General features: G+C 60.9%; 1 protein-coding gene across 4 annotated transcripts; it reads right to left on the reverse strand.

Annotated features, from left to right (window-relative positions):
* Window positions 1-1,920: 1,920 nt before the first annotated feature.
* FAM53A (family with sequence similarity 53 member A) lies at window positions 1,921-25,838 on the reverse strand. Of its 4 annotated transcripts, none has more exons than XM_032632151.1 (5): window positions 25,099-25,838; window positions 15,437-15,684; window positions 12,300-12,354; window positions 10,333-11,042; window positions 1,921-2,632 (listed from the first exon to the last, which is right to left on the reverse strand). In XM_032632151.1, the coding sequence occupies exons 2-5, from the start codon at window positions 15,512-15,514 to the stop codon at window positions 2,339-2,341; spliced, it is 1,137 nt and encodes a 378-aa protein (XP_032488042.1). In that variant the 5' UTR covers window positions 15,515-15,684; window positions 25,099-25,838; the 3' UTR covers window positions 1,921-2,338. The 4 variants fall into 4 exon arrangements, with proteins under 4 accessions (XP_032488042.1, XP_032488043.1, XP_032488040.1 ...); XM_032632152.1 differs by having other exon boundaries at window positions 10,333-11,039; window positions 25,016-25,838; XM_032632149.1 differs by having other exon boundaries at window positions 25,016-25,838.
* Window positions 25,839-25,981: the final 143 nt, after the last annotated feature.

The following is a 25,981-nucleotide window of genomic DNA, read 5'->3' on the forward strand; positions in this document are numbered from 1 at the left end:
CCGCCGCCCACCTCGCCCTCTCACCATCGGCAGTGGCCCTGCTGCCCTCAGGCTCCGTCCTCTCGTCGCCCCTGACTGTCCCTCTGGGCTCCGTCCCGCTCGGCCCGTCACCTGAGTCCATCAGAGGCAACACTCCCGTCTCCTCGCTCTGGCTCTGTCTCCTCGCTCTGGCTCTGTCCGCTTCCCTCGTTTCTGCTCTTACTTTACCATCGATTCCTCCTTCTGTCTTTGACTTTATCCTTTAATTCCCCGCATTCAGGCACCAGCAAGCGACCCCTGAACGGTGACTGCCCGAGAGAGCTCAGATGGATTTTCCACTTCTGCGGGGAGAAGACTGTACGTGACCCTCCAAATCCAAGGCCTTTACTATCTGGGGGCAACCAGCATGGGGGTCACAAGGCACTCACCTGGAAGAGGTCAGGAGGCTGGGAGCTGCAGAGCAGCGGTGCTCACCTGGGCTCCTAAGACGCCCCTCTGCGGCCGCCCAGACCTGCAGGCTGACCCCGAGCAGCTTGGAGTGACACAGATGTGCTCGGCCTGGAGACCCACAGCCGGCCCAGCTGGACAGGGTTGTGGGGAGCTCTCCCCTGCCCGCCCGCCACCTGCCCAGGGCCCCCCGGGGCTGGGCCCGGCTGGGCTCACTCCTGCACACAGCACTGCCCCTGCCGTCGCCGACCCTCTCCCGCGCTTCCCCGCCTGGGCCCTACAGTAGCCTTTGCCAGCCAGGGTCCCCTCCTCCAGCCCCTGCTGAAGAGCCATCCTGGGGGCTCTCCAGCCATCCCAACACCACCAGCACCACATCCCCTGCAGCCACCTTCCCGTCTCGCCCCCACCCCGGCCCTCTCGGCAACTTATTTTTGTTCTTTTCTCTTTCAGATAAACCTGGGCAGCTTCCAGGGCTTCCCTGGAGGTCCAGTGGTTAAGACTCCACACTCCCACTGCATGGGACAAGGGTTCAATCCCTGTCAAGGAACTAAGATACCACACGCTGCGCGGCGTCGCCAAGAAAAGCCCAAAAAAGGGCTTCCCTGGTGGCGCAGCGGTGGAGAGTCCGCCTGCCGATGCAGGGGACGCGGGTTCGTGCCCCGGTCCGGGAGGATCCCGCATGCCGCGGAGTGGCTGGGCCCGTGAGCCATGGCCACTGAGCCTGCGCGTCCGGAGCCCGTGCTCCGCAACGGGAGAGGCCACAGCGGTGAGAGGCCCACGTACTGCAAAAAAAAAAACCAAAAAAACAAGAAAACCCAGGCAGCTTCCAAATCCCCGCTGTCCAGGTGACACCCCAGTTCAGAAAAGGCAGGAGGCCCCTCTGCATCTGTCTGCGGCACAGACATCCACCCGCCCCCCACTTCCCCAGGAGAGCAACCAGGAGCCCAACTGTGCCTCTGAGGACAGCGGGGCCCGCAGGCTGCCGCCGAGGTTTTAAGAGAAGAAAGATCTCTTCGACACTGATGGGAAAAGAAGGCTTTACCGCCACTTCAGTTCTGCAAGTAACTGTGTCAGAACAGGTGCTGCTGAGTTTCCCAAGAGGCAAGAGGAGGGTGGGTGCCCGGCAGGCGGCCGCACAGCACTCAAAGACCCTGCTCCCCACCTTGCAGGGCAGGGCCAATGGGGGGCCCATGGGGAAGAGCACGCTTCCCAGCCTTGCCCGGCCCCCAGCTAAGCCCAAACCAGTTCAGAAGGCGCTTCCAGTTAACAACAGGGCCCCACGACCATTTTCTCAGGAAAGAAAAGCAGGAATATTTCTCCAAAGATTATAAACGTCTCCTTTCGCTATCGCAAATCCTTCCTCTTACCCAAAGTTCCTTAGATCAACGTGTTTGGTAGAAAACCTATGATTTTATTGTTAGAATGAACAAAAAGAGACGCGAGGCCAACCAGGCCTACGTGACCTGGGGAGAAAAGCGAGCGAGAAGCCACACCGCAAAGCAAATGAATGCCTTTTATTGAAGTGACAGAGCAGGGCTGCCAGGACCACGTCCTCACGGCCCGTCCCAAGTCCCCAGCGACGCGGCCCTGCTCCAAACAGCCCGGCACACAACGACCACGTCCACAGAGGGGCTGGCCACGCGCCCGGTGTTTCCGAGCAGCTGAACCACGCGCAGTGCCCTTCACAGCAGGCATTTCACCAAAGGAACGCAAACCCACCCCAGGGTCTGTGCACAGACCCTGTTAACAGAATGCCCTCACAAAAATTCACTTCAAAACAGAGACGCTTTCTCGGAACCGTAAACGCCGTAAAAACGCAGAACACTTCTTTAGGAAAGACTGGATCAAAGCGACACCTCGAGTTCAAAACAGCGCGTTCGCAGGGAAGAGCCGGGGCTCCCCCGCCTGCCGGTCAGTTGTTCTCGATCTGCTCCAGGTCCAGCTCGCCGCGGCCCAGGGGGAAGATGCCCTCCTCCCCAGCGCTGTCCCAGTCACTCGGGTCCCCGCCACTCCCGCCCTCGCCCTCACCGGCCACCCACCCCCGCCAGACCCCCGGGCTGGGGCCGGCGTCGCCGGGGCTGGGCGCAGCGGTGCTCATGGGGCCGTGCGGGTCGCACGGGGAGGACACGGCTGTCTTCACTTGGGCGTCTTCCTCATCCTCGTCTTCATAATCGAGGGAGCAAAGGCTTTTTGAATTTTTTAACGTCTGCAACAGAAAAGACACGGGCTTGAAGCATCTCCAGAAGGCCACAGGGGAGGTGGCATCCCACCAAGAGGGGTCCCCGAGGTCACAGAAGGCGCCCTCGGTCCACTGGGCCCCGCCACACGCCCTCCCACCCTCAGGGCCACTTTCTCAGAGCCCTGCCTGCCCGCGCCCCTGCCTTGCCCAGGGCCATGGCCCCACTGAGACCCGGCTCATGGGGGACAGGGGCCCGGGGACTCGAGGCCGGAGGTGTGTCCACGATCCCATCAAATACCTGCGGAAGGACTGGCCGGAGGTCCGGGGTCCTCGGGCAACAACGGCCCCGCTTGTCAGCCCAGCCGGCGCCCGCCTCCACAGCCTGCCTCAGGGGACCCCCGCCAGGGCCCCCAGCTCCTGCCAGGCGAGCCCCACAGCCACCCCCGGGGCCCACCTTCCTCTCCCCTCAGCCCTCCCTCTTCCAATGGTTCCGCTTTCAACACCGACACGCCGCGACTGTCCTCACCTTAGAACGCCTGAGACGCACACTCTACACAGGGGGCCTCCCCTGAGCCTCCACCCCCTCCAGCCTGGCGGGCAGCTCCCCACCCCGCGCCCCTGAGAGCTGCTCTGCCGCTGGTCCCTCCCTGAACTCCTGGTCCCGCAGCTTCGTGCAGCGCCACGTGCTGTCCACGGCGTGTCCAGGCGTCACCCCTGGGCTGCCCACCCTGCCCCGCAGACACGTCACCACGTGTTTTGGGGCTTCTCAGGGCATTGGCAGAATCCGACGTGGCGACGTGTCGGGGGGGGTGGCGGCCACGGGGCGAGGGTGCCCCCAGGCCTCCCGCGGTCAGGCTCCTGGACACACGTCTCCCTGGAACAGGCCCCACAGAACCACACACGCAGCTCCCTCTGGAACCAGCGCTTTCGGGGGTGCCACTCAGCTCCACCAGACCAACGGCCTTATTTCGGCTGTTGTCCTACTGTAAAGAGTGAGCCACCAAGAAGTAACACTGAAGAATCAAGTCCCTGAAGATCTGACAACTGGCCACAAGCCCCGGTCACAAAATGAGGACGCGTGAGATAATTTCTTCTTCATTCAAATCAAGGCGGACGCCACAGTCAAGGTCACTTTCGTACGCAGACCCCACAGCACGGCGGGCCCGGCCCTCCACCCACAGCAGCAGAAGCCGACGTGTCCTTCCTCACATCTCCACCTATAAAATTCTCCTTTTGATTCAGAGCACGGAAGTCGAAGCCCTACCCAGACGGTAGTAACCTGACAGCTGGCGGGAGGACCACGGCCCACAGGTCCTCTCGGTGGCCAGGACGGAGGCCCGCCTACGACCACAACTGCGGCTCAAGCGTGAATGCGGCAGCTCTGGACACTCCCGGCTCAGGCCACGCACAGCTCGAAGCCACTGACACTTCACACTGAAGAGCCCAAAAGGGGCGTCACAAAGCTCCAGAGGGCCGGGCCTGACCTGACACGTGTGACCCTCGCTGCCGGACGGTCCTGCTCTGGTCTGACGGTGACCTGCATCTAAGCAGATGGACAGAAAATATCTTTTCAAAATCAAAGGTCAGGACTTCCCTGGTGGCACAGTGGTTAGGAAACCGCCTGCCAATGCAGAGGACACAGGTTCGATCCCTGGTCCAGGAAGATCCCACAGGCGGTGGGGCAACTAAGCCCGTGCGCCACAACTACTGAGCTCACGTGCTACAACTACTGAAGCCCGCACACCTAGAGCCCACGCTCCGCAACAAGAGAAGCCCCCGCAATGAAAAGCCTGTGCACCGCAACGAAGAGTAGGGTCTGCTCGCCGCAACTAGAGAAAGCCCACGCGCAGCAACGAAGACCCAACGCAGCTAAACATAAATAAATAAATAAATTTTACAAAAACAATCAAAGGTGAAAACTTTGAGTTCTGAATCAGGGGCCCTCAGTTTTAGAGGGTCTTTCACCTTGTGTGCAAAACAGCCTAGGGGACGCGCCCACCACAGACCACCCAACTGACGCAGGCAAGAGCTCACGCTCAACCCCCCGCGGCTGGAGCGAAGAGGCCCCGTGAGACTGAGCCGCAAGCTTCTGCAAGAACAGACACCATCCTGCCAGCAAACGGCCGGCCCGGCCCAGCCGCAGGCTCGTCAGGTCTCTTCCTGGAAGCACAGCCCAGTGTCCATGCTCGAGACCAGAGCTGGCCCTGCCCACAGGCCACGGCCACAGCCCAGGCGGGAGCCCCCAGCTGCCCGGAGCCCCTGGAGCCCAGCACCCGGGTGCGGGTCCAGCCTGGGCTCCAGCCGAGGAGAGGAACCCAGACATGCACTGCGGCCGACCTGGCCGAGCCAAGGCCCTCCTCACCCGCCACGGGCGGAGGCCGGCCCGGTGGACACCACAGGACTGGGGGGACGGGGGGGGGGGTCCACCACGAGTAGGACACATGTGGAAACGGGGGCCACCTGAGGGTCGGCACCCCGTCTGGACTCCCAGCCTCCCCAGGCAGCACTGGAAGAGGCCTCTCTGTGGAACTGGGGGTGAAGACTTGGGGGGTCCCAGCACCCCACAAAAAGCTCACGGCCGAAGGGCCACACCCAGGCACATGGGGCCGCCGATCGGCCTTTGGGTCCCCGTCTTAAACGCAGGCAGGCGTCCCAACGTTACCAAACACCTGGGGACAGCATCTTCTACGTAAGGCAGCAGTGAGGATAACCCAAAAGAGGAAGCAGTTTGGAGGAAACAGGCGATGCAAGACAAAGAAAACGTCCCCAAAACCAGACCCCCAGCACCCAGGGATAAGATCCTCCATCTGCGAACCGACAAAGGGAAAGAGGGGACCAGTCAGGAGGCCCACCCTCTGAGTATGGGGGCCCCAGAAGGCAGACTGAAGAAAGTCACGCCCCGAAATCATCTCCCCAGCAATGCGGGAGCCCCCTGGACCCGACTGACCCCCAAGGACCCGGCACAACCGACAAACACAGACACACGAGGTCTGTCCTCACGAAATGCTTGGAGGACAGAGAGGGGATTGGGGAACCAGGACCAGACGGGATGGTGCGGGGCCCGGAAGCTGAGGGCAGCGTCTGGAGTGTGAAGGGGCCGGTCCTGGGCAGCGGGAGAGGATGTGCAAGGCCTCTGAATCCATGCCACCCCCCTCCTTCCTCAAGAAGCCGTGCGCTGAAAGAGATGGTGACAAGGAAGGCTGACTCCTGGGTCTCGGGGTTGGCGAGTCCACTCTGCAGTGGACGGCCACCTGTCTCTGGGTCTCTCTGGAGGCCCAGACACCGGCTGGGGGGGCCGTCACCAGGTCGCACAGCCAGGATGGCACCACCGGGGTGTCTCCTGCTGGGCGGCCTGCAGTGCCCGGGGACCCTCATTTCACCAGCGAGAGCCCGTGGTGACCTCAGCGACAGGGCTGCGGGGGCCTTACGAACACAGCCTCTCTCATGCCTCGTGCCCTGGACCCTGCGTGTCTGGCACCTCGCCTGACCCCGGCACTGACCTTCTCAGAAGAGGGGAGAGAGCACGGCCCCGAGGCCACTGGGCACACCTCCACCCACAGTGCCACCCACAGCGGTAACAGCGTCCCCTCCGCAAGAGATGGGTGTACCCGCCACGTGCGGTTTTTACATTCATCACCTTCCACGTTCGCCTAAAGCAATACGCTCACACGACAGTCGGCCGGGAGAAGCGAACAGGTTAAAGCAGACTAGACAGAGTACGTCTACCATGACACGGTCTGTTTATTCAACTTGGGGGAAACTAAAGCACGAATAAAAAGGACGAAGTGAAAGGCAGACACGAGCTGCTCAGAAAACGAACTTGAAACATGTGGACAGGGAACTGGCCTCACAAATACAGAAGCTGCGGCTCAACCACCACCACCCCGGGTCTTCCCCGCCTCTGCGGGACCCTCCCACGGTGCCCTCCCCCACCCTGGGCTGGTGGACGGGCGGCCAGGGCGAGGCCCCCAGCCCCACCTGCTCACCCTCTGCCCCCCTCAGTCCAGGAGGCCGTGAAAAGGCCGCGACTGCCTGACCTCTCGGTGCCGGGCCCCCCGCCCTCTCACCGGCCCAGTGACGTCCACACAAGACTTGGGAGTCAGGGTCCGGCCGCGCCTGTGGCCACTGGGGAGGCACATCAGCGCCCTGGCCTCGTGGGCGGCCCTCCCCAGGGAAGGCTCACAGCCACATTCCGGCCACAATCTCTAGGGCACTGTGTACATGACACAAAAATAAGGACAAGAACCAAGAGGCTGCCTCTGTGAGAAAGCAGTGGGAACCCAGCTGACCAACAAGCTTCCAGGCCTGGCAGCTCCGGGCAGCTGCGGGCGGCAGGCCCGGGCGGAGCCGGCCTTGGACAGCGTGGAGCCCAGCGCTGTGTCCAGGGACCTGTGCACTCTGACCTCTCGGGGCTCCTCCCGCGCCTAGGAAGCCTCGTGGAAGGGAGACGGACTAAGGGACAGGAAACCTGGGGGTCTCCAGGTACAAACGGACAGAATTCGCCAGATGTCCAGGCTGAGCGACGGGCATTTCCCCGAGGCGACGTCCTGCGCGGAGGGGACGCCTGGTGACAGCGGGTCCTCTATGCCCCAGCCGCCCGCAGAGCCCAGTGACCGCCGCGGCCAGCCCAAGGGAGGGACCGGGACCAGGGGCTCAAGTCACTCCTGCAGACGGCGCTTGCAGCCCCGCAGCAAACACCCGCGACACTCTCAGCTCGCTCCTCGCACAGCGTGCCGAAGCGGGCCTGCCGCCCTACAGGCCCCACACCCCAAACGCAGGGAGGCCCGCACCTCGCCACTCAGACCCCGTGACTGCTTGGCCACTGTCACCTCACTCCCCTGACATTTGAAATAATCGCGTTTTCTAGGTACGTTGCAACATCGTGATGGAGTACGGAACATACTTGGTCTTCTTGCAGGTGCCTGGCTCAGAGCTCTAAACTCCTCGGGGTTCCCTGAGTGACAGGGGCGGGGGAGCCCCTTCCAACCCCACCCGAGTTCACGCCGACACGACTCGACCCCGCAGCAGCCTCAGGATGGGGGCTGGTCACCAGCGGAACCAAGCCTGGGATTCCAGGGTCGGACTTTCAGCCCACCCCACCTCCACCTCCAGGGACCCAGTTAATCACCAGTGGCCAATGGCTTAATCAATCACACCGATGCAACGAAACCTCCATAAAATCCCCTCAATGGTGGGGTTCCTAGGTGACCTCGTCAAGGTGCTGGGAGCGTGGTGCACCTGGAGAGGGGTGTGGAGGTTCTGCGCCCTCCCTATGCCTTGCCCTACGCATCCCTTCCATCTTGCAGTTCCTGTGTTGTAGCCTTTAAAATAAATGCGTGTCATAAATAAGGTGCTTTCCCGAGTTCTGTGAGCCATTATAGCAAATGATGGGCCCTGAGGAGGGGTCGTGGGAACCCCCTATTTATAGGTTCAGGAGGCCCTGGACTTGGGGCTGCTGCCTGAAGTGGGGCCGTCTTGTGGGGCTGAGCGTTGACCTGCAGGGTCTGCACTAACCCCAGGTAGTTCGTGTCAGAAGTGAAGTGAGTTGTTGGACACTCGGCTGGTGTCTGCAGAGAACGGCAGGCGTGTGGTGGGAAAACCCAGGCATTCAGTTTCAGAGGCGGTGTGAGTCCACACAGGTCACAGTCACGTCGTCTGGTGACGGATGGAGGGGCTGCCGACCGGCCGAGGGGCCCGCTTGGGCACTGACCTCTGCACCCGGCCCGGAACTGACCCCACGCCTCAAAATGGGGATCAGAACTGGCACGGGGGGAAGGTTCTTCACCAGACGCTTTTCAACAGGTGGCCGCTGTGATCTGTTTGCAATGTTCCTAGCCACACACACTTCATCATTCACATTAAAGATAAAAAAGTACAGACTACAAATTTTAAAGGCCTGAGAAATACAATGAGCAACTTTGTACCCAAAACTGAAACCTTAACTGTAACAGACAAGTCCCCAGAAATACTCAAAACAAACTGAAGAAACAGAAAACCCTACTAGATCCTGACTGGAGAAAGTGGGTGCGGGTCTGTTTAAATCCACATCCACCCCAGGTCCAGATGGCTTTCCAGCAATCCCACCAAACCTCCTCCACGTGAGGGAGCTGGGAGGTGGCTCTCCCAGCCCCAGTCCAGCCTTAGGTGCCCACAGCCCTGGCCGACAGCATGGCCGTGACCTCAGGGAGTCCCTGAGCAGAACCGGCCAGCTGAGCCGCTCCTGGGTGCCCAACCCACAAGAACATAGCACAGACGTGTGCTGTTTACGCTGCTAGATGTGGGGTGTTTGTTACGAGGCAACAGATGACTGACACACTATCTTATACTTTCATTTCAGAGATGGCTCTGCTGGGGACATCAGGGTTGAATCAGAGGCAGACACCGATGAGTACGAGAGAGGTTGCCAGGAGCCTGGGGCAGGATGGCTGGAGAAGGAAGGGGACACAGGACGAGACTGCTGGGCCCGGTAATTGCGTGGTAGGGACACAGAGGAGCTAGCTCTAGGACCACAGCCACGCGCCCGTAACAGGAGGAGCCATCCTAGGAGACAAGCAGCCTCTGCCCTCCCCAGGCTTGTCCCTCTGGGGGGCGGCACCTCAGCCCTGTCCTGCCCACACCCCAGCTCCCGTCTCCTCTCTGCTCCCCCACCAGCCGCCCTGCACGGCAGCCTCTCCATCACAAGGCGATCATGACCATGCTTGGCCCAGAACTCAGCAACCCGAGAGTTGCCAGGCTGGGTCCACACACATCTGTGGTCAGTGGTCCTGACACCCTCCTCCTCACCCTATCCCTGCCCCCTCCCTGGTCTGAGGGGTTGGCACGCCCACCCAGCAGTGAGGGCTCCCCCTGCTTTGCTCCCCCTGCCTACTCTGGAGTCCCTGGTGGGAACGTCCCCACAGTCCTGCCCCCTCGGGGCCCGCAGACGCTGCAGTACACGGAGCTGGGGGGTGCATATCGGGCTCACGGCCAGCTTTCCTCCGTGGCACGTGGCAAAGCTCGGAACATCCCCTTCCTAAACCCCAGCTCTCCGCGGAAACTTCACAGCCAGCAAGTGTGGGTTGGGAGCTCCCTCCCCACCACTGGGAAGAAGCTTCCAGAAAACCCACCAGTCAGGAAAGGTAAAGCTGACAGTGAGGTCGAGAGTGGGTGTAGATGGCATCGTGCAGCCTGGATCCCACCTGGGTTCTGTGGACCACGGAGACCTCAGTCCCACCCTGCGGGCTCCTGCGCCCCCGCCAGGACCCCAGGCACAGCCGCCTCTGTGATGAGGGGGCCTGGCAGGCTGGCCTCTCCCTTTTCTCACACCACAGCCCCGTCCTTGCTCCTCAGCACCCCCAGAAGGTCCTGCCATCCCCCTGCAAAGATGCACAGGTCAGACCTCTGGAAACCGGCTCTTTTCCTTTAACTCTGCTCTGAACTGCCCGCGATCAGAAAACAGCATGGGAGGGGCAGGCGGTGGCCCCGGACACCAGAATCTTCAAGCTGGTTCACAACCCAAACTCTGAACAACACCTTCTCCAAAGAGGCATCACTGGTGGCAGGCTCCGCGAGGGACGGCAAGGAAAGGCTTGGTGGCGGACGGCGCCCGCTCAGCCTCGGCGCCCTGACCGACGGCTCCTGTCTCCACCCTGCAAGGGGCAGCCCAGCCCGCGTGGGGGGTGGATCCCCCCATAAGCACCCCGCCCTGTGGAGGGGGTGCCTGCACTGCACGCAAGAGGGAGCCTCACCCGCGTCATTTTCAGGAAGTCCAGGGCCGGGCGCGGCCAGCGGGCATCCTCCTCACGCCTGCGCTTCCGCTGGCCCTTCCCGCCCACGCGCACACACGGCTGAGAGCGGCAGCGGAGCAGGCCCCGACGGCGGCCCAGCTCGGGCGTGGACGCGGGCGTGGACGCGGGCGTGGACGCGGGCGTGCTGCCCGCTGAGGGTGGAGCCGCGTCCACTGGCAACAGGTGCTCCTGTGACAGGGACAGGCGGCGGCGCGGCGAGGGCAAGCGAGGTCCAGCGGGTTGCCGAGCCGGGCCCAGGGCCAGGAGGCCGCTGCTGGCCAAAGCCGAGGCCGGCCGGGGCGCAGGGGGTGAGGCGGAGCTGGCAGCGGGGAGGGCTCGGCCCGGCGACCAGGCGCTCCTGGCCTGCAGCGTGGCGCTCCCGCCACTGTGGCACCGCCTCTTGGAGACAGGAGCCCAGACTCTGGAGCCACCGGGGCGCCACGGGGACCGGCAGCGCGCCAGCTCGTCGGGCTCCGACAGGGAGCGGCAGTGTCGCTTGGTGGGTGGTGCTGAGGGCGGCCCTGCGCCGTCCCTGAGGTCCCTGGCACTGACCGCACCCAGGCTGGCACTCGGGCCGCTGGGGCCAGGAGGGAAGGGGATGGCAGGGCCCGTGGCCCCCTGGCTTCCAACGGGCTGTCCTCCACCGACGACCTTCCAGGGGTGCTTGTCTTCTGGGGAAACACGAAGGAGAGACGGGTGAGGGGCGCACGCCCCCCGCGCCCTCAGCCCTACCTGGCCTCAGGGTGGGCCCAGCCCTGCTCGTGGGATGCCCCTCCTCCCCGCCCCTGCCCTGCACAGTCGCAGCTCACACCACGGTGGGGACGCCTAGGGGCACGGGGAACCTGACACCACAGACCCAGCTTCCTCGTCGTCAGACGGGGGCATAAGGGTCACTCGAGAGGCCGAGCGTACAGGGGTCAGCAGCTCGACACAGATGGGCTCACGCAGGCAGCATACCTGGGCAAGGGGGCAGCCAGGGGAGTGGGGCCAGGGCTGGGGGAGCCCAGAGCCCTGATGACCTGGCCCGGGGGCGGCCAGCAGCCCCTCCAGCCCAGCTGCTCTGCGGTCACCCCCAGCTGAGGGGCCTTGGCACGGAGGCCAGGACCCGCCGCTGGGAGAGGCACAAGCAAAGGCCCTAGGTGACCCCGGGTCACGAGGATGCACAGTCAGTCAGAAAGGACGGCAGGGCCGGCTCCATGGCCTACGGGAAGCCCGAGGGGCTCCGAGCCAGGACTGTCCCTGTGTGGGACGGAGACGGTGCCCAGGGCCACGTGCAGGCCCATACCACCCGAGACCTTGGTGACAGCTGCACCTGAGCAGCCTGGAGGGAGCCGAGCACAGCGTCCCCGTGGAGGTGAGCAGGGCCGCAGGGGAAGAGCCGGATGCCACTTGGACTGTCCGGCCTGAAGTCGCACCACTAGCACCTCACTGCGACCACGGACACCAGCCACGGTTCATCACAGGGGCCACGGCGCCCACACCCACGCTCACGCAAACAGATACGCTCGGGCGGCCAAGCCTCCTAGGCCCATTCAGACCACAGGGCACACGTGGCAGGGGCGTGCAGCGCAGGGAAGGGGTCCGGCAGACCCAGGCCCTCCAGGCACGCACAACCCCGGCTCCCACCACCGGCCGGGTGTGCGCCACACCAGCGCTGTGGCACAGGCCGTGCGTACCGCCAGACCCCCGTCCTTTCCCTGGTGGCCACAAGACCCCACTGGGCGGGCCTTTCAGGTCTGCACTTGCCAGGCCGCTTCCAGAAAGGAAGCTCTCCAACCCGCACCGCTGTCCAGAGGAGGGAGAGGCCAGCAGAGGAGGGGGCGCAGCTGGGGCCTCGCGCTCCGTGTCAGCCTCCCCGTCCAGCCCTGCTCACGGGGTCCTGGCCCACAGCAGCCCAGAAAGACCCACTGGGGCTTTTAAATACTTACCGTCGGTCTCAGAAGGGAACGAGTGGCCACTTGTGTTCAGTTTCTGGGCAGAATACTGAAAGTGAAGAGAAAGAAGTTTCAGTACTGTGGGTTTACACATGCGGATTCAGAAAGAGTTCCAACTCAAGAAACAGGCCTGTGTTTTTATCCCTGCAATAAACTTGTTTGTCCCCAACACTGTCTTTCTTGGTGATTAAAAAGAAAAACATGGGCCCCGGAATACATTTCTTTTCTTAATCAGGAATTTTAAAAGCCTCACAATTACTCAGTTGAGTAAAGGACATAGAGAGCCACAAGCAGACTTCCCTGGTGGCACAGTGGTTAAGAATCCGCCTGCCAATGCAGGGGACACGGGTTTAATCCCTGGTCCGGGAAGATCCCACATGCCATGCAGCAACTAAGCCTGTGTGCCACAACTACTGAGCCTGCGCTCTAAAGCTCGTGAGCCACAACTACTGAGCCTGCATGCTGCAACTACTGAAGCCTGTGCGCCTAGAGCCTGTGCACCACAACAAGAGAAGCCACCACAATGAGAAGCCCACACACTACAACGAAGAGCAGCCCCTGCTCGCCGCAACTAGAGAAAGCCCGTGTGCAGCAATGAGACCCAACGCAGCCAAAAATAAATAAAAGTTTTTTTAAAAAAGAAAGAAAGTGACAAGGCAAACCATGGGATAGGAGAAAATACTGGCAAAACACACATCCAAGAAAAGACTTGCATCCAGAATATACAAAGAGTTCCTACAAACCAGTGAGAAAAATGCACACAACCCAAAAGAAAGATGAGCAAAAGGACAGCAAAAAGGACATACAGACACCCAGTAAGTACAGGAAATGGCCCTGATCTCACTGGTCATCAGGGACACGCCGTCAGAGTCGTGAGCAGACGCCACCATTCCCGACCAGGGAGACGGCACGGCTGGGGCGCTGACGGGCCTCTGGGCAGGACTTCGCTTAACACAGTGGGAACAGACTTCCACAAAAGGCCTGCACGCGAACGCAGTCAGCGGTGTCATTCTTAACAGCCAGTCGTGGACACATCCCAAGTGTGTCCTCCTGGCAACAGGAGACGCGGACCATTCAACAGAGTAAAGGAACAGCTCCTGATGCACCGTCCACACAGTGAACCCAGGGGCACTCATTCGCCTTGAGTGGAGAAGCCAGTCTCCAGGAGTACACGCTGCATGTTGGCACTTCTGAGACAGCAAAGCCACGTGGGGCCACAGGGGACTTCCTGGGGCGATGGAGAGGTTTGCAGTGACGGTGACAAGGTTATCGCGTACACGACTGGAAAACTCACCCAATCCACACCAAACCCCATCTGCGCGTTTTACTAGATGAAACGTACACCTCAATAAAAAAGTATTTTTTGGGCTTCCCTGGTGGCGCAGTGGTTGGGAGTCCGCCTGCCGATGCAGGGGACGCAGGTTCGTGCCCGGGTCCGGGAAGATCCCACATGCCGTGGAGCGGCTGGGCCCGTGAGCCATGGCCGCTGAGCCTGCGCGTCCGGAGCCTGTGCTCCGCAACGGGAGAGGCCACAGCGGTGAGATGCCCGCGTACCGCAAAAAAAAAAAAAAAAGTATTTTTTAAACTCAAGGCTTTAAAAGCTGAGCTCTCTGCCAACCCAACTATACCTGCACAGCCGGACGTGCTGGAGGACACACACAGCACGCTGAGGCTACGTCCACGGGGGCCAGCACACGCTGACCCTCCCTGACCTTGCACCCCCCCCTCACTCCTCCACCTGGCACCCTTCCCAGGCCCCCAGCACAGCCCTGCAGCAGAGGGGGCCTGCTCCCCTGACCCGAGTCATGGCCTCTGCTCCAGCCCTGGCCCTCACTGAGAACGGACGCCAAGCACCTGTCCCCACCAGGCTCGTGTCCCCACAGGGCTTGCGTCCCCACCAAGCTCTGGGGCCTGTGGGCCCTGCTACCCTCTCACTCCCGCGTCCGGCCCAGGCTCCAGCTGGCTCACCGCCCACAGCCTCTGCTCCGCCGAATTCCAGCCCTGTGTCAACTCCCAACGCCCCTCCCCACTCTACTTGTCCCCAAGCACGTCATCTGCTTTGCCTCGACCCCAGCGTCGAGAACAGGGTGCCCCGAGCCCAAAATCAAACAGTGATAGAGATGACGGGGACTTTCTTGCTCAGAAAGATACACTAAATTGTGTCTTTCACTATGTAAATTACACCTCTTATTTTCTTTTTTTTCTGGCTGCGCAGCTAGCAGGATCTCAGTTCCCTGAACCGAGGCCCTGGGGCAGTCAAAGCGCCCAATTCCAACCACTAGGCCACCAGGGAATTCCCTCCTCTTTTTTCTTTTAAGTGAACGTTAGAGCAGGTGCTCTAAGCCACGTCTATGCACCCACAGCACAGGAACCCCACGGACGCATCAGCAAGCCTCACCAGGAACTCAGTGAAACGCCCACTGGTACAGAAAGGCATTATTTCCCACACACGTGCATCCTGTACGAAGGACGTGTGGGGAAGTCACACAAGGTGAAATGATGTGTCACGACGGGAAGAGTTATAAGTGGGACTTTTCTTGTCATGCTCTCGCTACAGCGAAACCCGCTCGCGTGCCCCCTTCCCTGCAGGAACCACAGGCGACAACAGGCCGAGGGCTGGGTGCGGGTGACACGACAGCGCTGAGCACCCGCCCGGGGAGACGCTCAGGCACAGCCCCCAGCACCAGGCAGGTGCAGATGCTCAGCCGCCTCCCTCTGGACCTCCAGTTTAACCAGGCAGGGCGTGAGCTGAAGGCCATGGCAACACGGCCCTAGGAATCGGCTCCACCTCGGGCAAAGCTGACCCACAGAGACAGAATTCAAGAGGCGCTCTCAGGAGGGGCGGCGCCCGGAGGCACGGGCAGCGTCTGGTGGGCACGGCTGCCGACCAGGGTGGACGTTTGCCCACTCCGCACCCAGGACCATACGCGTTGATGTGTAGCTTAGGCTTTCAAAGTTTGCTTTTAATGATGCTGAGAACCCACCATCACGACGCTGACGGGCTCTCGGGGCTGCGAAGGCGCCGGAGCCTCCCTGGGATACTGCCCCCTCCCTCCTCACCTCCCCCCATCCTCTCCCCCAGCTGGGGCCCAGCCCAGGCAGTGGCCCCCAACACGGGCCAGGCAGCTCACCGGGCCGGCATCGTAGCTCTTGCGGGCAAGGTCATCCAGGCTCTGGTTCTGCAGCTTCTCAGTGATGAGGGTGACCATGGTCTGGGGCCCGTGCCCTCTGTCCGCGCCGACAGGCCCTGGGGTTCTGGAACATCAGGCTTCAGGAGGCCCGGGCCGCTGCTGGCTCTGAGCTAACCCTCAAGGGTACGTTTCCATTTTAAAGACGAGCGATCCATTTCCGAGGGTTCTTCAGAGCTTCGTGCCTGTTTCTGGCAAAGAGAAACAAACCATCATAAGGATTACAGGCAAAGCCGTTCAGCTAATGACTCTGTCACCCGCCAGCACTGCGTGTGTGAATATTCTGATCTCGCTGCCTAACAAGGACCCTCCCGCGTGAAAACTACCACAAGAGCTCTCTCCTGGAAAACGTAATAAAAGCAGCGGTCCGGGTGAAGGATGGCAGGTGGACACGCGTGAGAGCCAGCGAGGGAGGCCTCCCCACCCCTGCTCCAAACACAGGCGCCAGACGGGAGGAGGCGCGACCGCCACGCTTCGGACTCGAGAAGCTGCTGGAAACCTAGTCCTCAGCCAGCGGCAGCGAGACCCCGGAAACGAGCTGGCCATGAACGGCTGGACCCACCTGGCCTCTGACCAGTCACCGCTGACCACTGACCGCAGCAGTTAGACACCCCTCCGCCCCACCTGGCCAGTGAGGGCCCCGCCCCCAACTGAAGCTGGGGTTCCCTCCTGGGAGGGGGGCGGGGGTGCAGAGTTGGCAGCAGACCCACCTGGCGGCGGCCCGGGGAGGACACTCGGAGGACCCGGCTCCCCGCAGACGCCGACAGGAGAGGGCCGGCCACCTGCCCACCATGCAGGCACCCCCTTCTCAGTGGCCCGCTGCCGCCCGTGAGCAGCAGCCGAGGGCCCCCAGCCCAGGAAGCCACAGACAGAGGCGGACAGACAGGAAGACCCCAGCAACTGGAGAAAACAGATGATGCCAGAGGACGAGAGCTTCCGAGCGAGAAGGCGCCATATCTACACAGTAAGCTTGCTAAAAGGGAACATTTAGAGAAAACTAAAAGAGCTGCTGGAAATTAAACACGACAGCAGTGATGGAACCTCCATAATCTTCAGAGCCCGGCTCCTAACTGCCTCCCAGAGGCCGTGAGCTCGCCCCGACCAGAGGCACCATCCACACCCAGGACTGGTTCTAGGCCAGGAGAGCTGCTCTCCATCCACAGCGCCCACGTCTGCGCCCCTCAGCCTGAAGCCCATCCACGGGGCCTTCAGCACCCAGCACGCTTGGCGCCGACAGCACCCCTGGGCTCCCCCTGTCCTAAGTAGAGATGGCCATCTCTTCCAGCACAGCCGGGGACCCCAAGGCCCAGACAGGAGGGTCAGGGCCAGCAGCTCCCCAGGGGGCAGCTCTGCACCAGCAGTGGTTCTGCTTCAATGTGTTGCGAACCCGGGAACCGGATCAGAGCTGGCCACACCACACGCCCACCGCCAGCCCCCAGTCCCTGGGCGGGACCAGCCAAGCCACAGAACAGCTCTCCCTGCCGCTCCCCACAAAGCCACCTGGGCCCCACTCAGAAATCCCTCAAGAGAGGGGCTTACGAGGGCCCCTTCATCCCAACACGTGACAGATCAGCCTCCCTTGCTGCAACCCCCCCGACGCCCACGGCACTGCCCTCTGACAGACGGCAAGGGGGCAGCGTCCTCCTCTGCCCTCTGCCCCGAGCCGACCGCTCGGGGGTCTCTCAGACCCTCCTGTCAAACCCTCTTGGTGGCACACAGCACACAAAACCCTAGAAAGGTAACAGCAGCCATGGCAAAATTTGAAAAAAATAATAAAACAACTAGTACTTTAAAAACAGGCCCCACGGTCCTTGGAGAGATGGCTGATGTCCAGGGCTGGGGCAGGGAAACGACCAGAGGAGGCTGGGGCATCTCCAGGTGCCAGAGCACCAGGACAGGAGCAGAGAGTGGTGACAGGTCCCCCAGGGCAGCTGCGAAGCGAACGAGGCAAGTGGACTATACTCCACAGAAAAAATAAGATGCACGAATCCACACTGAAGTAAATAATTGAAAAGGAGGGCTTCCCCGGTGGCGCAGCGGTGGAGAGTCCGCCTGCCGATGCAGGGGACGCGGGTTCGTGCCCCGGTGCGGGAAGATCCCACGTGCCGCGGAGCGGCTGGGCCCGTGGGCCATGGCCGCTGAGCCTGTGCGTCCGGAGCCTGTGCTCCGCAACGGGAGAGGCCACGACAGTGAGAGGCCCGCGTACCGCAAAAAAAAATAATGATAATAATAATTGAAAAGGTAAGGAAATTGGGGAGGGGGAAGCTCTTCCTTTTGGTAGAATGCCAACTAAGACATGTAGACGGAAGGACAGAATGTCTTTTAAATCACCACCTGAAAAGCACCGCATAAAGTTCCAGGCAAGAATCATCGCTGAAGTTAAAGCCAGTGGGTGGAAGCACGAGGAGAGGCAGGGTATCACGGGGCCCCAAGGGTCTCCCTGCAAGGTGCTCCATCGTGGACCACACAGCACAGGCGCCTGGAGGCCTCACAGGGCCCCAAAGGGTCTCCCTGCAAGGCTCTCCGTCGTGGACCGCACAGCACAGGAGCCTGGAGGCCACCGTGAAAGCCAGAGACCAAGGTGAGCACAGCCTGTTCCAGGGCACAGTGACAGCATGGGACACGGGATTCCTGTCAGAAACACAGAAGCTGGATTTAGCTGTGAGGAAAAGTCAGACAAACCCAAATGAGGTGAACTGTGCAAAGTGACGGGCAGCAATCAGCAGTGTCAGGGCCGGGAAAGATGCACACGAGGGGGTCCTGCCCTGCTGACGACCCTGGGAGGACACGAGGTCCTGGGTCAGAAAAAGGGCTCCAGGGGACAACGCCCGACATCTGCATCAGCACGGCGGTCAGAGCCAGCACCTCGGGTCCCGATGCGACCCTCGCGCTGCGCCACGTCCGACACGGACGCCAGGAGCCACGCGGTCCCCAGGGGGCACGGCCAGCTTCCACGTGGAATGGTCCTCCGCCACCACTGCAGACGTGCAAGAAAGGCAACAAAACAGTGTCAGGGCAAACACGGCTCCCGGCTGCTGCGGGCCGGTGTGCGCAGGGCGCAGCAGCTGCGGACAAAGTAAGAGACGCCCAGTGGGGACGCCCAGCTGCCCGCCCGGGGCTGGGGGTGGGGGCTGAGCACCGGGCAGAGGAGAACGACCGTCCTGGGTAACGTTTTCATTTTCGTCTTGGGGAAGGAACGCGTGCCACTCACAGTTGTTAACATGCAGATTCAAATCCCAGCTCCCCGGAGCTGCCCCCACGAAGAACCGAAAATGGGGGGCTTAGGACAGCAGAAACCTACTTCCTCCGGGTTCTGAGACCCAAAGCCAGAAGTCGAGGTGTCGGCAGGGTTGGCTCCTCCTGGGGCCTCCAAGGAGGGATCCGCTCCCTGTCTCCCTCCCAGCCTCTGGTGGTGGCCAGCAGTCCCTGGCATCCTTGGTTGTGTCGGCATCACACCCCCCTCCGCCTCCATCCTCAGGCAGCCTCTCCTGTGTGTCCTGTATCTCTGTATCTCTTCTTATCAGGACACCAGTGATTGGGTTGAGGTCCACCCTAATCCAGTATGACTACATCTTTTTTTTTCTTTTTTAAAAATATTTATTTATTTTTGGCCGTGTCGGGTCTTCTTTGCTGCGCTCAGGGTTTCTCTAGCTGTGGTGAGCGGGGGCTACTCTCCGTTGTGGTGCGCGGGCTCTAGGTGCCCGGGCTTCAGTAGTTGTGGCTCACGGCCTCCAGAGTGCAGGCTCAGTAGTTGAGGCACATGGGCTTAGTGGCTCCGTGGCATGTGGGATCCTCCTGGACCAGGGCTCGAGCCTGGGTCCCCTGCATTGGCAGGCGGATTCTTAACCACTGCGCCACCAGGGAAGTCCCCAGTATGACTACATCTTAATTTACATCTTAATGTAAAGGTCCTGGGGTCAGGACTTGAGCAGACCTTTTGGAAGGACACACTGTGTCAACCCTCAAGGCCAAGCCAGTTCCCCTTATAAGAAATCAAACGATCAGGATGGAACCTCACGGGCACAATGCGTAATGCCCTGCACGTCCCTGCTCAACGGTTAGCATGACGAGCCAGGGCTGGAGCAGCTCAGGACAGCGTCCTGGCCCTGAGGGAGGCAAGCTCTCCTTGGGAACAATGCCAGCTGGTGGCAGGTGCTAGAAGGAAGCGAGCAGGACCCCATCCACGGCAGGGCGGCCTGTTGGGAGGACGATGGAGCCAACACTGAAATCTGAGCAGGAGGTGCCAGGACAGAGGGACAAACCCAGGACCCTGGGGGCCCAGGTGGACGCAGACGCCAGACGTGAGAGGACTAACCGGCCCTGCCGGCCGGGCGCTGAGGGCCGGGGAACAGAGGATCTGTCCCACAAGCCCCAGGACGACTGAGGCAGACGTGTGGCCAGGGCTCCTCGGCACCCCTGGAAGCACAGGTGACCTTTGACTCCACCCACAGCCCCAGTTCAGAAGCTCCAAGACCCCACGCACACACACTGGAGCATCCCCTGACCAGGGGACAGTCTCCTCCCGTGTGAGGCGGACCCGCCGCAGAGGAGGCCCGATTGTGGACACCTCGCCACTTTTCCTACCGTGAGAAATTCAAAGCCGCTGTCCTTCCTCCAAAGGCGCTGGTCCTTCTTCACAAGCAAACCAGTGACCCGGCTGCCCACCTCCCGGGGCTCCTCTCCCTGCCCACCCCTGTGAGCCTGGGCGGCCGCAGCAGCAAAAGCTGTCCCTTCCCGTCCACTCAGCAGCCCTCAGCTGGCCCCAACAAGAAGTAGCCACAGGGCTCCAACCACCAGAAACACCCTGCGTGGCTGCAGTACAGAGGCCAAAATCCTCACTCTGGGCCTCCTGGCCCCTCACGTCCCCACACAGGCACCCTCCAGGCCCAGGGGTGTCACGCACACAGTAACTGCTCAACGGGCAGCCCCCGCGCGTGGCCCGACCCAGACTCTGAGGGCCTCTCGGCCGGCCGCTCTGGCCCATCTCATCCTCTGGACCCCACCCTCCACAAGGGCGCCAAAGTGGCTCTGCTTTTCTGTTCTTTTCATTTCAGTTTATTGACATAGAGTCAGACAGCATTTGTAAAGCCATATATGAGTGTCTGAGGGCGGCCACACGCTGGGGGCTTAAGCAACAGACACTTACTGTCTCCCGACTCTGGAGGCTGTGCTCCCCCTGAAGGCGCGGGGGGAAGTCTGTTCCGGGCTCTGCCCCGGCTCCTGGTAGCTCCTTGGCCTGTGGCAGCCTCACTCTCACTGTGTCTGTGTCCAAAACCCCCCTTATTATAAGGACACCAATCGTTTTGGATTAGGGGCCACCCTCCTCCAGCATGAGTTCACCTTAACTAATTACATGTGCAACAATCCTATTTCCAAGGCACTGGCGTTTAGGATTTCAACACAATTCAGCCTACAACAAGCCACGTCTATCGTATCACGGCAACGCATAGGTTTAAAAGCCAACACTGCTGCGTTTCTGTAACGCAGAGGACGGGCGCCAGCGGTGCCTCTGCCAGGGCACTTCCCCGCAGCTCTGCACTCGTACCCCGAGTCCATGCTGGACGGTGCATGCGCACAGCTGTCCTTGGTTGTCTCTGACTTGGGAGCATCAGGGCTGAGGTCTTGCCAGCACGTCCCCACACCAACTCCCTGCCTCCCCCGCCTCCCAGCCTCCCAGCGCGGCCCACCAACACTTCCGTAAGTCATCGCCGACATCACTCTGTCATTGTAAACAGCATCCCCAGCCGAGCCACACAGGGAGCCCGTTTCCTCAGGTTAATACTTGCCTCCTTTTTCTCCTACGCAAAGTTTCTGCCCGATACAAACTCTTCCCTCAAACTCCCCCAAAGAATTATCAACTCGGCAAGCAAGCTTCATTTGGTCAAAGACGTCAGGACGGCCGTTAGCCCGTGCGCTCCTGGACCCCCGGCCTCTGCTCAGGCCGGAGTGGCGCTGGCCAGCTGGGCCCTGGGCCTCACCCTCACCTTGTGGCTTCCTGAGCAGGGTGCCTGGCGGGCGTGTGATGCCCGTGCCCCTTCTCTCCTCCCTGGATGCCTGCCGGACTTTCTGACTCTTCTGTCTCCCAGGGCTGGGAAACATACACAGGGCCTTGAGCAGGGTCTTCTTAACCAGGAACCCGAGCCACTGGGGCCTCGGAGGTTTGACGGCGTCACTGCCGAGCCCCTCCCGTCCCCCCTTCCCCTGGTCTGTTTCAGGGACAGCCGGTGCTCTGCGCTGCGCTCCTGGGCTGGCCCTCCCTGATCGTCCGTCTCTGTCTCGTTTTTGTTGCTGTCGATCTGTTTCCACAATGGCCAACACCTCATCTTCCACGCCTTCCAGTGACATGTTTATTTCTGCTCCCCTGTTTAACCCGAGGGCCCCAGCGCGCCTCGCCTCTGAGCGCCGTGAGCCTCCGTGTGTGCTCATCTATGAGGCTCTGACCCAGCACAGGGCTCTCCTCCTAACAGTTTCTTCGTCCTGTCCCTGCTATAGTGTCTCGGTTCCCTCAGCCAACTCTGCTCAGCTGGACTCAGCTTCAGGCCGGAGGTGTCCCCTGTGCCCATCACCCTGCTCCCCTTTCACGCTGGGAGGGGCCTGCACGGCGTCTCCATCGAGGGCCACCCGGCACTCGGGGAGGTCAGTGAGGACACGCCGAACAGGTGGATCCGCGTGGACAGCAGGCTGCAGACGGCAGCAGCCCGGGCTGGGGGCGGGGGAACAGGGCCACTGGAAATGCAGCCTCCCTCCAGCCCTCAAGCCGGACCCAGCCCTGGCTGCAAACCAGACCCCGGGCCCGAGCCTGGGCTCTGGACAGGCTGCTCCAGCTCCCCCGCCAGCTCCTGAAGCACGAAACGGGGAGAAAAGTTTCCAGGACCTGCTCAGTCAGTGGTGCCAGAGCGCGGGGAGGCCAGAGCCAGGCCACTTTAGACCCAAAAGCATCGGTTCTGGGGTTTTCACAGAAAAGACAGCACGGAGCCCTCAGCGCCGCAGACCCAGCAGCGTGTCCCCAGTTCCAGGCACGTCGTGCAGTCACAAGCTCGAGGCCGGCACAGCGGTACCACCTCCAGCTTCTCAGAGATTTTCTTTCATTTTCTCACCAAGAACACTCGAACAAAACTTGGAACCTGACTGGACATGAGTTATTAACTGGCACCGTCTGTGTGCTGGTCTCAGCGGCCCCCAGGAGAAGGTGGAGCTGAGGTGCCCCTCGACCGGACAGAGGCGAGGTGACCTCCGGGCGCTGCAGAGGCCTGGTGCCTTTAGGGACACACCCTGGAGGCACCACACACGGGGCGATCACAGTGACGGAGAGGCCAGCCAACCCGCTCCCCACGTCTTCCCAGCCCCGGAGCCAGAATGTCCCCCGAAGGGATGCTCAGCCCCAGCCCCCGGCCAGTCAAGCTCCTCCAAATTCCGGGCCCTGAGACCCTGAGCAGTAATAAATGAGCGTTGCTGTTTGAAGCCACCAGTTTTGGAGTGAATTTGTTGCGCTGTCATAGTAACCAAAGCAGTGACACTTAGCAAAGCGAAGGGAGCCGAGCGTCCCCCTCGAGCTGCTGGAGCCAGTCACGGTCCCCCTCCTGCATCACATGGAGGCTGGGAAGGAAGGGGAGTGGCCATGTCCCCACGCTGCACACAGGCCACAAGGGAAAAGTTACTGCAGCCGCCGCAAACGCCCGATGATTTTCAGTTGGCGGGGTCTGGGGTACGACTCCACGTCAGGGGTTCGGTGCCTTCCCTAACAGGGCACATTCGGTGCCACACTCATGACCCCTGGGAAAGTCTGAGGCAAAGACAGCCCCGTGTCAGTGCCACCGAAAAACTGTGCGCAAGGCCACCGAAGTCTTTTTGAAAAGACTTCAAAACAAAACGAGAAAAGAAGAAATCACCTGTCCTGACTAACCAACATCTTGCTAATATTAAAATACACAACTGGAGGGTTTAGACAACAGGAGGTTTAGTTTAAAGTTGCCCGGAAACCATGTTTGAACTGTGACCTTTGCAAGGCAACAAGGAGAAGAAACTTACATGATATCAATAAAAAGGAGACTATGCCCGTCACCTCCCTGCTAGTGCGTGCAGAGTGCACCGCGCTGCAGAAGAGACCCCACACCCAGAAAGATCGTTCTGAGAAAGGATGTAGGGTGGGCCCTGATCAGCTGGACAGAAGGCCCAGGGTCAGACCCCGGCTGGCCTGCTTCGGGCTGGGCTCTCCCAGGTCCGTGACGTCACGTCTCTGGGAAAGAACCAGCCACATCATGAGGCTGCAAGGAATCAAATTAAGAAACACGCGTGAAAGTGCTGGGTCCCCGGCACATGTGTGAAATTACGACCACTTATAACAAATGCTTAAAAGACTGTGAAAGTCCACTTTCCTTTCAAAAATATTACAGCAGAAAAAGCCAAAAGGGTTTATATAAAAATTTTAATTTGCTTTAAAAAAAAAAAAAAAGTTGTTTTTGAATGTCTGCAATGCACCTGTAAAAAACACCAGACTGGGGCTTCCCTGGTGGCGCGGTGGTTGGGAGTCCACCTGCCGATGCAGGGGACACGGGTTCATGCCTCGGTCCGGGAAGATCCCACATGCCGCAGAGCAGCTGGGCCCGTGAGCCATGGCCGCTGAGCCTGCACGTCCGGAGCCTGTGCTCCGCAGCGGGAGAGGCCACAACAGTGAGAGGCCCGCGTAACGCAAAAATAAACAAAAAACACCGGACTGTTGCCCTGGTTCTTTTATCTACCAGCAAACAAACAGGCCTCCTCTGTGCCTGCTCCCTGTGCACCCATGAGCAAATGTCTCCATAACCAGGAAAGGTCCTGATGCACCCACTTAAAAAAGGAAAAAAAAGACAATAACGTTGGCAGCCTCTCCATTACACATTCCCAGCAGCTACAAGAACGCCTCTCCTCCCCCCAAATCCAAAGTAAGTCAAAAAAATGTAGGGATCCACCCAAAGAGCAAACCCTTTACACCACACGTGCCAGCCACCCGTGATCCTTAACCAAGGTCTAATGGTTCTCTGGACAGTGAACCATGGAAGGAGACCAGTTTAAAGAAAAGCCACTGTTCCTAACCAACTGCTATCTCAATTTCAACTGGGGGGTAATATTCCAGAACTTTAAAATCAAACTGTTTCCCGGCCTTCTACCATCAGACTGCTAAGGCTGCGCTTCCCTGTCTGGACCTGCTTTGATAAGACAGCGAGATGAAGAAGCAGAACCTATAAGCTCAAGTTAAATTTCTTAAATATTGTGAACTGAAGCCATTCTTGAAGTCAAACTAACCTATCTAGAAAAGCTCTCAATACAAAGAGGTCATCATAAACTCAACTAAATAGTGAGTGACTGAGTTAAAAACAAAAGTAAAGTTGTGGAAGCTTAGAGTCAAGTACAGGTAGCCCATGACCAAATGCAAGCAACTGGAGTCAATTTAGCACAGACATAACACTTCAGATCTGCGACTGTACTTGGAGGTAAAGGGAAAATAAAGTAGAAATAAAGAAAAACACACTCTACCTAACGCACCTCTCTCCACTCCCAGGAAAAGTCTGAGAGACTCAACCCTCGTCTATGCAGAGAAAGCAGCTTCGGAATCCACTTCCAATCACCTTCCACAGTTCGCCGAGGAGGGTCTGGTCTCCCCCGTCGTGCGGGGTCCACCTTTGGGCTCCCTTGACGCACAGTTTATCACGTCCAACTTCCTGCTTCTCTCTCGCTGCAAGATGACAGGCACATGAGTCCCGGGAACCGCTCAGGCCGCGCGTCTCGGCACCGGAACGACGACAGCTCGCAAAGGCGACACCCAAAGTCGGTTCAGCAAGTGGCAGCGCGCCCCAGGCAGGGCCCCTTACAGCCAAAGGGCGCGTAGAGTGTACGGGGCCCCGGGTGCGCAGGCTCTCGGGCGCGCGGGGGGTCCCGCGGCGCGGGGCTCTTGGGGAGCAGGGATTCCGGGGCGCAGGAGTCCCAAGGCCAGGGATTCTCGGGGCGCGCGGGGGTCCCGGGGTGCGCGAAGCTCTCGGGGCGCAGGGGGCCCGGGGCCCGGGCTCTTGGGGCGCGCAGGGGGCCCCGAGGTGGCAGAGTCTTGGGGTGCAGGGGGACCGGGGAGTGGGGGGCCCGGGGCCCGGGCCGGTCCGGGGGTGGTGCGCGCGGCAGGAGTCCCAACCCCAGGTCGCGAGCCCCCGGGTCCCCGCGCCCTCAGCGACCCGCCCGCCGCGCTCTCCGTGTGCAGCGGCGAAAACGCTCGGCACCGACGCGAGTGGAAAAAGCATCGGGCCGCGCGGGCCCGGGCTGAGCCGCGCTGACAGGAGCGGGCACCCTCTGGCCCAAGTTCACGCGCGGCCCCGCGCGGGCGGGCGCACGCACGGCCCCGGGTGCGCGCCACGCACGCCCCGGGTTCTCGCGGGCCACGCCGGGCCCTGCACCTGAGCTCGCCGGGCGGGCTGAACGAGGAGGGCGCCGGCCCTGAGGCCGCGCTCCTCCCTCAAGGACGCC

Source organism: Phocoena sinus, chromosome 5 (assembly GCF_008692025.1).
Source record: "Phocoena sinus isolate mPhoSin1 chromosome 5, mPhoSin1.pri, whole genome shotgun sequence".
NCBI lineage: Eukaryota > Metazoa > Chordata > Mammalia > Artiodactyla > Phocoenidae > Phocoena > Phocoena sinus.

Bases quoted from the DNA above. Each gene is read 5' to 3' on its own strand.
- FAM53A (XM_032632151.1), bottom strand. From the start codon at position 15,514: ATGGTCACCCTCATCACTGAGAAGCTGCAGAACCAGAGCCTGGATGAC. The intron at 11,043-12,299 runs GTAAGTATTTAA...GTGTTTCCCCAG, and splicing joins GTTCCCTTCTGAGACCGACG to AAGACAAGCACCCCTGGAAG. The intron at 2,633-10,332 runs GTGAGGCTCCCT...TTTCTGTTGCAG, and splicing joins ACTTCCTGAAAATGACGCGG to ACGTTAAAAAATTCAAAAAG.